The 12,213-nt window shown below is 39.3% G+C and overlaps 1 protein-coding gene across 5 annotated transcripts in view; it reads right to left on the bottom strand.

Annotated features, from left to right (window-relative positions):
* Positions 1-1,272: 1,272 nt before the first annotated feature.
* Positions 1,273-12,213, bottom strand: part of LOC116266561 (uncharacterized) — a 32,164-nt gene continuing 21,223 nt past the window's right edge. For 2 of the 5 annotated variants that reach the window (XM_031647808.2, XM_031647810.2), the window contains 8 exons: positions 11,274-11,327; positions 7,575-7,657; positions 6,718-6,817; positions 6,575-6,637; positions 3,290-3,380; positions 3,118-3,200; positions 2,338-2,398; positions 1,273-2,223 (listed from right to left, as the gene is read on the bottom strand). In XM_031647808.2, coding sequence (XP_031503668.1) covers positions 2,114-2,223; positions 2,338-2,398; positions 3,118-3,200; positions 3,290-3,380; positions 6,575-6,637; positions 6,718-6,817; positions 7,575-7,657; positions 11,274-11,327 — 645 coding nt within the window. In that variant the 3' untranslated portion in view covers positions 1,273-2,113. The remainder of the gene's footprint in view (positions 2,224-2,337; positions 2,399-3,117; positions 3,201-3,289; positions 3,381-6,574; positions 6,638-6,717; positions 6,818-7,574; positions 7,658-11,273; positions 11,328-12,213) is intronic. The other 3 variants (XM_031647809.2, XM_031647811.2, XR_004175404.2) reach the window with 2 other exon arrangements.

Here is a 12,213-nt window from a genome sequence, read left to right as displayed (position 1 = left end):
TTTGAACACAAAAAGGAGAAGAAAAATCAAATTTAGATGTTGAAGAACGTAGGACGCTGCGGATGATTTCCATTTCCTTTTGAATCTTACCTTTTCATGGATGCTTTCTACCTTTCCGTTTATTCTTTGCCTTTGAATACATCTTAAAGTGTTACAGGACGGCTGCCCAACTTTGACCACTGGGGTCATCTGCACTCCTCGTGTCCAGGTGATGTGAGTCCTCCTTACATCAAGTGGTACCAGAGCTCTATACTCATTTACTTTGGTCTGTACACTAGACAGTTGTGATGATCCGTGCCCATGGTACCCAAAGTGCACTGTGAGGTCCATGTTGAGGGTGGGATACTTGTCCTTTGGCTGTTCTTGCTCTGTGTTCCTGTCCAGACGGGTACATAGTGCTGTTAGACCAGTAAAAGGCTAGACACATACAAGAAATCCTTGGCTAGTGACAAGGATTCACATCACCAGGACAGCACATCACAGAATCTTGGTGATTTTTTCTTTATTAACATTCATCGGAGTGCAACTCAAATGCGATTCAGTGGACTTGATTACCACATATTTTAGATTCATTGAGCTAATGTAACATCTTAATACATCAGATATCGATTGCATGTGATTACACCAGCTAGTTTATCTTGTCACATCACCGAACCTAAAATATGAGGCAACCAAATTTTATCAAATCGCACGTTGGATCAGACCACCATAACTTCAAATACGGACAATAGATTACCTCATATTTTAGATTCATTTGAACATGTAACGTAACATGCTCCACGATAAAATAGACGGTGTTTCATTACCTCGTATTTTTCAGATTGATCGGTCTGGTGTAACATGCGTTCGCTGCAACAAGAGGTTCACGGAACCAAGGGTTTTAGGTCAGGCTTATGGACCGCATTCGAGGTCTCTATTTAACTTTTGCATTAATAAAAAGTTTGGTATAAGATCAGATTGGGAGGATCTGATTTTAATCCATGGATCTAAATTCTTGAACATTTAAAACAAAGTAGGGTAGTAGACCACAGGTAGCAAAACAAGCCCTCAAGTACTATTCAGCATGAAAATACAAGGGCATATGACGAAAACCTTTTTATATCCTCTCAAACCAGACTGGTTTCCTCCGTGGGGAAATGAGTCGAGCCTGCTATTTTTCAAATGTCATATAGTATGTGAACATGGTCACCGTTTTAAGGAATTTAGCATGGTCCACTATGCAAAGGCACTATATAGGATCACATGCAAGTTCACTGAAAAAACACCTCTAGATTATGATCCTTGAAAGGCGCATATAAATTTTGAACAATTTATGTTGGAATCTCCTGAAATCTTTCTCAAAAGACGGAACAGAACTATCCAAACTTATACTCCTAGAACAGAACAGAATCCAGCATATTTGGATCCCATTAGAAGGGCCAAACACTAGAAAAGAAGACCAAACAAAAAAACACAAAAATGAAATGCAATTAACATTCGAATATAGCAGAACAGTGGCATTCTGCAACTCGAAGGTCTGAACATAATCACTTTAGCAAGCTGATAGAAGCCCTTGTTGGCAAACGAGATGGCAACTAGTCAGCTAAATGATCAAGCCACGCTTGTTCCACCAAATATCCAAACCAAGAGTGACCCACTTACAATGCTTAGCTGCCGGACTTCGTTGTTTCATGATTCAGATGCACGAACACTAGGGACCCATCTTAAGCTTGTCCTGTTCCTGTTGTTTTGGTTAGGGAAAGAGAAGCAGGAGTGACGTTCAGCAAATTACCTCTATCCCTTGCCCCAGCATGTCAGGGAACATGTCATCGCTACATGCCATTGCAGAACAGCAAAACTACACAAAATGTGCCTGTCCACAAATGAAGCACCCATGAAAAGATGGGACACTTTGTCCTATACGTTGCCTTACGCCCCAGTGTACGGGAAAGCTGGAGATGAACTACTGCTTTTGAACCACTGAAGCGTTTTGATTTTTCAACTCTTCCAAACAATATGGAGAACAAACTATTCAAAGGCTTACAAGTAATCAAAGTCCCCTAGTAATGCACCATCATATGCAATGGGAATTTCACTTCTTTGTAAGACCTGTCCGTAAAATACATCAGCTCTTCTAATCATCATCTGACAAAAAGTCGTACATTACATTTCCAAGGTAGAGACCGCAAGCAGGAGCCATGGGAGGAGTTTCAGTTATTGTCCTTGCATTCAAAATTCTTTCCACTGCAACAATCGTCAGCAAGAAGCTACTTTCATGCTCAAAGAAGCAACAAATAATCAAGACATCAAGGATAACGTCAAGCATAGGCTGATGGTTGAAGGCACAATAAAACTAACCGTCATCAATTTTCAGTTCTCCTGTGCCAACAGATTTGAGTAGGCCAACAAGCAGGCGAACCTGCAATCAATACAAGGTTCAAAAATTTTAACCAATCACATTATTTGCTGGTGAAAACAATGAATAAAAGGAAAACAAGAATAGTACATAAACAGTAGACTTAGCATTACACACTAGAATTCATACATCATTGTGACCACTGATATATTTTCGTGTCCCATAGCTAACCTACTTTCTAAGTTCACGAGGAAGTACTAAACCATGATTCAACTCCTCCATTATAACCTAGATTGCATGATATCTGGAGCAACCATGGCAAAGACAAAAAAGAAATTACATTACAAAGCCAAAAGGCTGCCCCGGTAGACAGGCACAATAAAGTTTGTCCCTGGTGATGGTGTAGAAAACAAACCTGGCCATGGACAAGTCTCGTGCAAAATAAACATATCCCCTTAGCTAGAAGATATGTTACATGCTAGGTGCATGACTGACAAGTGCAAGCAGATTGTTCCCATCCCAGCAAAAATGCACTAGCCCTGAGCATTTGCAAGCTTTATTCTAGATTCAGCAGGTGGCACACACACACAAATATAAGGCATCGTGTTAAATACATATCTAACAGAATGCAAGTTAATGACACCAACATAAAACGGCAAGTTCAAAAAATTAAATAACAGTGACATATTACAAACTTTTTAACCAATCAAGACTCTACATATCCATTTGCAGTGAACAATTCAGAAGTTCCGCAGCTGAAGCATATTGTCGAGTTGTAAGACCTGGTGATATAAAAAAGATCGTGCTCTTGCAGTTATCATATACAAACGATGACTTTTCCTCCCTCCGAAGAGCCCTCCATCTTCTGCAATAGATGAATTTAACCTTCAGTTGCTCGTCAGGTTCAATACAAAAGCTTTCAAGCATGCAATAGAATTTATAAATCAAAATTACTTTGTCCATTGTCAGTGTTTGAAGGGAAGGAGGATGACGGAATCACCTCACACACACGGAGCTCATCCAATGTTTTAACAGGAGATTTTGCCTGTACAAGAAGAAAAAAAGAAAGTGTCTAATATTCTGACAATAAATCCAAAAACAAGACACTCAGATCATTTAGAAATCTTCCAGGTCCGAGCACATTTCAGACAACTGTTTTACAAGACGTGCTAACAAGCTCTCATACCAAAAGAAACTGAGTCTTCAGCAAAGCAATTAGATAAAAAAGATGGTCCAGAGTGCCGGAGTACCACCCAAAGCTATAAACCTCTCTCTCCATATTAAAGGGCTACATTCATGTCTTTAACAACAGCCACTCTTTCATTGGATTTATATGTGAATGAGTTTTACCAATTCTTTGCCCTTATAGGTTTTGGACTCTATTATGATTATCAATACCCATCTTTTTGCTGAGTCTAAGTCCTACTAATTCTTGCCCCTTATATGTTTGTGGCTCCATTATGATTATGCCTTGTAGCACAACCAAGGATATACCCTAGAATAGATGTAAATAGTCTTAGGTCGACACTTCCTAATTTTAAAACTATAAGCTTTATGTTCTCTAAGAGACTTCCTCATTTTGAAACCATAAGTTTTATTTTCTCTAACAGGGAGATTTTGGGTAAGTACTAACGAGTGGCACCCCCATTTTGGCACTATCAGGGCCTAGAAGTCATATGGACAGGAACCAGAATGAAAACCAAACTCACGCAAGAATTTTCCAAAATTAGAGAAGGTCTGGATGTGTAATAAAAAAAAATAAGTCAATCATGATTGACGGGTATGATCTGATTAAAACTATTGTTATTCAGATATTAAAAACAATAACTATCCTCTAAACGAGATGTATAACACCAAATCAGACAAGCAGAACCAATCAGATGTAAGATCTTCTTGTCCTTGATGAGAGATGAAAGGAAAGTAGCAGCATCACAATCATAGCAGCTGCAGTAGGGAGGCATTTACTAAAACGGGAATCTGTGACAGGAGGGAATTTACTAATGATGCCTTTCATAGGTAACGGCCACTTAACACACAGAAAAGGGGAGAGGGAGCGAGAGAGAGAGAGAGAGAGCACTTAACATGTATGAGAACTAAATGTCAATTACTTGTGAAATTATAAGGAAAGAAAATTATAAAAAAAATGTGCATCAACTATCAAGTTATGTATTTAAAACTTAAACATGGATTCCCGAGCAAGAACTGATGAAATGGCAACGTGAGGATGGACCTTGCTTTTTTCAGGGTAAGAAGAGGTAGAGGAAAATGCCTCAAGCCAATGTTCTAGCTGATCAAGATACACCGTCTTTCACCTAAGAAAGATTGATTTCAGCCTAGGCAGTTACAAGACTTCCCAACACACTTACTTTTAACTACAAGGTAATGGAGATGTGTTTTACATTGTTGTGAACAATTCCAATGAATAACACTTGGAGATAGGGCTGCACACGAGCCGAGTCGAGCTCGAGCTTGCCCAGCTCGAGCTCGACTCGGCTCATAGAGCTCGAGCTCGAACTCGAGTCGAGCTCCTTGACACAAACTCGAGCTCGACTCGATTGTACAGAGTCGAGCTCGAACTCGACTCGGTTAACTCACTTAGAATAAAAGGAACCAACCCAGATTTCCGCGGGTGGCAGGAGGGACACGAAGAGAGAACGGCCATGGCAACAGCGGCGGGAATAACTGACGCCGCAGCCAGCGACCACAAAGAAGGCCATCCCGCTGTGGCAGGCAACGAAGCTCGTCGAGCTCAGCTGGTGGCTTCCAGGGTTTATTCCCAGCTTCGACGAGCTGTTCCTCCAGATCCTTCTCCACGGCTGACGCCATCTTCCCTCCGACGACCACGCGCAAAAACCTTCACCCTTCCCACCCACTCTTCAACTATCAGGCTTCCCCCAACGCCATCCCCAATGAGGAAGCCCTAAAAAGCAACAATCACAAGTGAACGGCAAGGTAACTCAGCATACGGTGGAGATCAAGTTTGTGAGAGAGAGAGAGCGGAAGGGCAAGGAAGAAGGAAAAAGGGGCAAAGCCCCTTTTTTTTCCTTTGTGCCGCTCGCTGGGTGGCTAAATCCTCCTCTTCGTCTGTCTTCCGGCGACCTCCGTCTCCACTTTGTGACGCCCCTCTTCTCCAACATGACGGAGAACGCCCCTCTTCTCCAAAGAAGAGGAGGTTAAGGGCTGTGATGCCCGTCTTCTCTAGATGCAATAGAGAGAGGAGGGAGGACGGCAGTGATGAGGGAAACCCTTCCCTTCTTTCTCAAGAGGAGGTTAAGGGCTGTGATGTCCATCTTCTCTAGATGCAATAGAGAAAGGAGGGAGGATGGCAGTGATGAGGGAAACCCTTCCCTTCTTTCTCTCTTTCGGCCGCGGTAGAAATGAGAGAGATTAAGGAAGAAGTCGAAACGAAAATGTAAAAAGTGAAAACAAAAATTTAACCTAAATCGGTGAATCGGTTTTGGTGTCTTGGTGAACCGGTTCATATTCAGTAATCGAGCCGAGTCGAGTTCTTACAACTCGAACTCAACTCGTTTAATGTTTCGAGTATAAGTTTAAACTCGAGCTCGGCTCGTTTATAAACGAGTCGAGCTCGAGTCGAGTTTTGCCGAGCGAGTTCGAGTCGAGCCCGAGTTGGCTCAACTCGTTGTGCAGCCCTACTTGGAGATACAGGAACTGCCGGAAAAGCATGTCTGCAAAATAGCAACCTAGCATCAAACATGTCACTCCAGTTTACATGATATCCAATTTTGGAAGTTCTAGGTCTCATTTTTGTCAATCTAAGATTTACAGACTTTAGGTCTTCTGCATTGTCAAGAACTCAACATTCATGATAAGTAGAAGACAGAAGATAAGAACACTTCATCAAACAGTGAACAATACGTGCAACATCATGGAAATGAGATCCAGGAGCATAAAAAGTTTGTTGAACATTTTGGCCATAATGGCTGATAGGAGTCAATTATCAGATAGGGCCAAAAGCAATTGTTTGTTGGTCCTTGTGAAGAAATGTAATCAGTACAATGGCAATCAAACATTTTAAATACGACAGACATTCATAATATAGTATGATACCCACGTTAGATTACATAATTATGTTTCCATCGAATTGGATATTTGCTGAAATCTTGCAAGAGGGTACCAACCGACTTCTAAAGATTATTTAGCTTACACAGTTAGAAAAAGAAAAACTCTAGTCAACTAGATGCTTAATCTCTATACAAGCAAAAGTCAAGGGAAAACCTGACAACCGGCAGACCTAAAGGAACTGAAGTCATGGTGTCCAACCAGGATGCTGCATGCTTTCTGCTTAATCCACATAGGATGTCAGTTTGTGTTGAGTCATACTCTAAGGTTAAATAACAAGTTAACAACCAAAATCTAACCTGCATTGCAAGAAGATCTAATTTTTCAGGTACATGCCATGCCCTTTCCTTCTCAAATATTGATAAAGCATCCTGGCCAGAGAGTATACGGTAGTAGTATCTGAGAAACAGAGTAAGCAGGTTTATGAGCTCTGAGATGCTCCTTGATCTACAGAAACCATGAAACCACAGGTGCCAGCCATTCTCCATTTTTGTGTTAGAATGTATGTATTCCTATATATATATATATATATATATATATATATATATATATATATATATATATTACATATATTAGTGTGCTAATATATGTCTTACATATATAGATATGTGTATATTTTAGGGTACCTAGGTCATACTTGTAATTTTCCATTTTCTTTTATGTATTTTTCTATTTCTTTTACACCTTTTTTATTATTTAAGAGGGGAACTAGCTGTTGGGCCTGTCTCCAATGGCTAGAATTCTAGCCGTTGGAAATGGCCCAACAGCCATTTCCCCTCCTCCTCTCTTCTTCCCTTGTATTATAAATAAGGGACTGTTGTCCCCTATTATGTTATGGCTTGTTAAGCCACATCTTGTAGTATTGTTGAAGATCAATATACGTTTTGTTTATCCTCTTGTTAGAGGACTCTTGTGTATTGCCTTGTTGAGTTAGTGAGAGATTCAAGAGTGATATTCTTGAAGTATTTGCCTAGTTTGGGCCTGATTTACACTTCAGTGAAAAGCTAAGTGGCTAAGCCATTCTTATCCAGATCAAAGAATGAGCCCCACAAAGGCCTACAATTTCCAGTGAACCGAATAAGTATCTGCAGAAATGAACACATACAAGAAAATAATGCACCATCAAGCACAAAAGAGCAAAAATAATGTTACCTACATGCGCTCTTTAGCATTGAACCTTGCATGGAAGTTTGCAGGAATAGTCCGGACATCAAGCAACATGATATCGCCTTCATTTTTCTGGCATTAAAAGAGAAAGTCCTAGAAGTTAGAAAGTATACTGACTCCCTTTATCCTAAAAAAAGTTACAAAAAGTGCAATTGAACTTTATGTATATTCTTTTAATTGCCATACAATGTTGAGCAAGACAATTTTTATTAAGGGTATATATGATCCTTAGGATCCACTTAAGGGAAAAAAAAACAGTAGTAAGTGGTTTCATTTGATCTAGTTTATGCCACATGGGTGTGGGGTGCGGATACAGGTGCCAGTGCAGCACAACACAAAAAAAAATGAGTGCAAGGATGCAGCAATGATATATATAATTATATGGTTGTTTCTTAGCTTAATTTCTCCTTTTTTTCACTTTTATTACTATAAATAAAGAAAGAGAGGGACAGAGAGAAGAAGAAAAAAGAATTTTTTTTAAAAGGGAATAACATAAGGTGCGATTGGAGTGCGAGCCAGAGCTGCACCCGCACCCACGTGGCATCGATGCAGGTGCTGCACCCTTTTTGAAGAGTCGGGAGACAGGATTTAGTGACCAATACCATTTCCAGAAATTTCTTTGTGAGCTATTTCAGGGGACCTTTTTGGAAATCTAGTCACCCAAAAAATATAAAGAACAAACCATAAAAATTTTCCAGAAATAAAAGAAAAAATAGAAATCAAAAGGATAAATTAAAACAAAATAAAAGATATAAGAAAGCAGATTGCAACAAACCTTCAAAAATACCATGCCCTTCATAACCAAAATATTATGATGTTGTTGGAGGATTCTTTTTGCAATATTGCAAGGGATCAACATTAGATGGACCAAAAAGCTGTCAAGATCGGAATATTTGCAAGTTTTTGGGCATACTGGTAACTGATTTCATTTATACCGTGAAATTGCTTTTTTTTCTATTTACTCAAGAGCATAAGCCGGACCAAATCAATTGTTTTAAGAACTTAAAATTTGTGTCACCAAATGCAATTTGGGATATTGATTTTCACATACCCAAAGACAAGCATTGACACTGAGAAAATGTAACATAATATGCTGACTAATTAATTATTTCATAAAAAATAAACATTTCAGTTCATTTTTTAGATGCTTGCTATCAACTTCTTCCTTCCCACTTGATACCCTTTATAGAAAAATGAATGGTGTTCCCAAAATTTTGGTGTGCCCCAAGCAAAATGACAATGCTTTTACTTCATCTCATGGTATAGATAAGTTTGACATAGTTTTTTCATTAAAAACTGTGCGGTCAAACGTGCTAGGTCAGCCTAGGCAGTGGACCTTCAAAAAGAACTGCCAACACTAATTAATAGTGAAAGGTACAAACATAAGCATGACATAAAAACACTGAACGTAACAAAATTCCTCGAGGAAGACATTAGGTTCATGATTATACAAATTAAATTCTTAAGACAAGAATTAGTTAAACTAATCAAAATAAGAGAGAATATAAATCTGCAATAAAACCTTTAAGTTATTTTGATTTTCAGCTCCTTCTTGTTCTTTAAGTTATTTTTTCTACAACAAATTCAAGCATAATAGTTGAATGTTATAAAATAGGACATGACAGCACAAAGAATAAATCATGATAACCTCATTCATGAAGAGATCTCATGTTTAAAAAGGTTGTGAATCTCTATGCTCTCCTACTTTGATTAGTTTAAGCATTCTCATTTCAAGAATTTCATTTGTATAATCATGCCACCTAACGTGTTGCTTCAAGACTTTTGACACATCTAATGTTTAATGTGATGTACGGTAATGAGTTCACACTTAAATATCAATTATTGTGCTTTAACATGTTAAATTTCATCTCAATATTGCATAGTTTAACAAGTTCTACTTTTTATATTATTTATTATTAAATATTTTGGCCCTCCGAGGCTTTTTTAAGGTCTGCAGCAGAGGCCCACATCATGATTTTGACTCATAAATTTCATCTACATTGTGAATCACAAATGCCCATAATTCATATCCCACACATATAATTCAGCACTATCTTCACGTATTAATTTTCCTATGCATGTTTTGTCTTATATATATATATATATATATATATATATATATATAGATCCTAGTTCGTAGTGATGAAGTTCCTGTATGATAATTCATTATCAGTTTTCTAGAAGCAGTCAGAATAAAGCTTCAACAGTCTCAATGTTATGTTTAGGGCTTGTTTGATGCCTGGAAAATGTATTGTAGAACTGGAAAGAAAATTCAAAACTCGTAAACCCAACCCTGTTTATCAAACAAAGGATGAAAAAAATAGCCGTTTCATTTTCAGAAATATGTTTCCGACATTTTCATCCCGAACCAAGGGTTGGGACGAGATTTCCAGCATAAAAAAAATGCCTGTTAGAGCTTATGCACGGACAAATCATGAGCAATGGAGCTGCTCCAGATTCCTCATCCTCCCAATCTCCCCTGCCAGCTCCGCACCACCAATTGAAGCTCATGCCAGCACAGTCTCAACAGGCTGATCTCTGGTGGCAGGCAAGTGTTCAGACCATTGTTCATCAATATATTCTCATTCAAGGTCCTATACATGTTGGTGATGCTCGGAAGGGGGCAGCCATGGAACCCATTGTTAGCGAGGACGAAGACACATATATGTAGCCGTTTCTGGTTGGTGTAATTTGAGAAGAATAGGGCAGCCCCAGTGAAGGATGAACTTGAGTAATTGAAAAACCCCAACCACCATCCCTCTCCCCACATTCAACATAGTGCTTTTAAAGGTGAGAGAGAGAGACAGAGGGACAGCAAGGGCGGACTGGTGGCCCTGCGCTAGCAGCAGGTGAAGCTCCTCTTGGAATCACCATTAAAGAAGAGGGAGGGTGAAGGTAGCAAAGTGCACATCTGATCAGCATCACCAATGTGCTTAGGCCTTGGAAGCACTGACACCACCCAGAAGTCACGATGGTGCAGAGGACAGCAAGCTGACAGTGGAGGAGGACGGGGAACGAAGGACTATTGCCAAGGGTGAAATCATACATGGTCTTGGGATGCTGACAAGAGTGAAATCAGATGCCTTAGGTCTTGGGAACTATACCGCCAAAGTGATTGGAGTTGACGCAGAAGAGGCCGAGGTCGGATAGGCCAGCTCTTGGCAAATGTTCTGCAGAAGGGACGCAGAACATGGAGATGGACTGGGGAGGGCAGAAGCCGATGGGGAGGAAGCTCCTCCGGTTATGGGGTATTTTTTTAGAGAAAGAGATGATGAATAAAGTCTGTTCCCATTCCATCCAACGGGGAGCAAATTTCCTAGAAATTAGAATTAACTTTCCAGTCCATCACACACGATGGAGAAGCAGAATGAGAATCAAATTCCCCATTCCAATATTTCCATGTTGTCAAACTATACCTTAGAGAATCAGGAAGGATGTCATCAGACCACAGCTTGGACCCAGAATCTATGGCTTATGCAGAGTGGTCTAATCATAAACAAAGCACCAGACATTTTTAACTACAGTAAGTTTTAACAATAGTATCAATTCATAATTTACATATTCCAGCTAAAGATTAGATATACTAGTTTTTACATAAGGGTTATTACAGCATCAAGAGTATATCAAACACATGATCACTAGAATCACCTTTTACGATAAAAAATTGCATAAATAAAGAAAACTAAACCTGCAAGAAATGATTGACAGCCCTTCTTACAACTCCAGGTTCATGAGGTGGTAACTGCATGTCATAAGGATAAATAAGGATGCCATCATTTGCAAATGCTAAGGAAAAGTTTTATTTCAAAAATATAATTCCACAATTACATTTTGACTTATATGAACATACAGATGTACACATAGACAATGGTATTAACACCCCCCCCCCACCCAAAAAAAAAAAAAAAAACCTCTTTTCTCAAACCCCCTTTTCTCTTGCCCTTGGGAGATAATTGAAGTTAAGAGGAGGAAGGTGCAGTGACCTGATTCCATGTATCTTTTACTTCCATACCATGTTACACAGACATGCATATAACGCAGACCCACTCGTGTCAACATGGCGGGACATAGGACGCAGCTTGGACACGAGCAAAGTGTTGGTGCAGGTAACCCATTATTTGTATCGACTCACGGGTGATTTTAAAATCAGTAAGTCAGTTAATGACAAGGCTGTAAAAAGAAAACTATCTAAGTCTTTATAGGCATATTATGTTAAACATCAAAGAAACCCGATGGGGTTCTCATGCCCTTTTCTACTCTGCAGTGAGCTTATTTGTTAACCAAAATGTTGCATGCATTTTCTTCATTAGCCAGCCTGATTTCAGCAGATGAAAGACTCTGCGGACGACACTGCCATTAACAAGAATCTGGCAATACAAGATATGCTTCTTTCTGATTTTGTTTTTTACTGGTTTCATGTTACCCTCTTTTTCTTTTTCTGACTATATATGTCTCTGACTCTATTTGCTGCCACTGTTTCTCTCTTCCACATTTCGGACTCTCTCTCTCTCTCTCTCTCTCTCGCTGCGCCTCTGCGGCGTGCTTTTGTTCTTACTTATTAGCTTCATTGATTTTAAACTTACTGTTATATCACATAGAGTAGAAACATTAATTTGGTGTGCTTGACA

This window comes from Nymphaea colorata, chromosome 13 (genome assembly GCF_008831285.2).
Source record: "Nymphaea colorata isolate Beijing-Zhang1983 chromosome 13, ASM883128v2, whole genome shotgun sequence".
NCBI lineage: Eukaryota > Viridiplantae > Streptophyta > Magnoliopsida > Nymphaeales > Nymphaeaceae > Nymphaea > Nymphaea colorata.
This window is presented reverse-complemented; position numbering and strand designations above follow the sequence as displayed.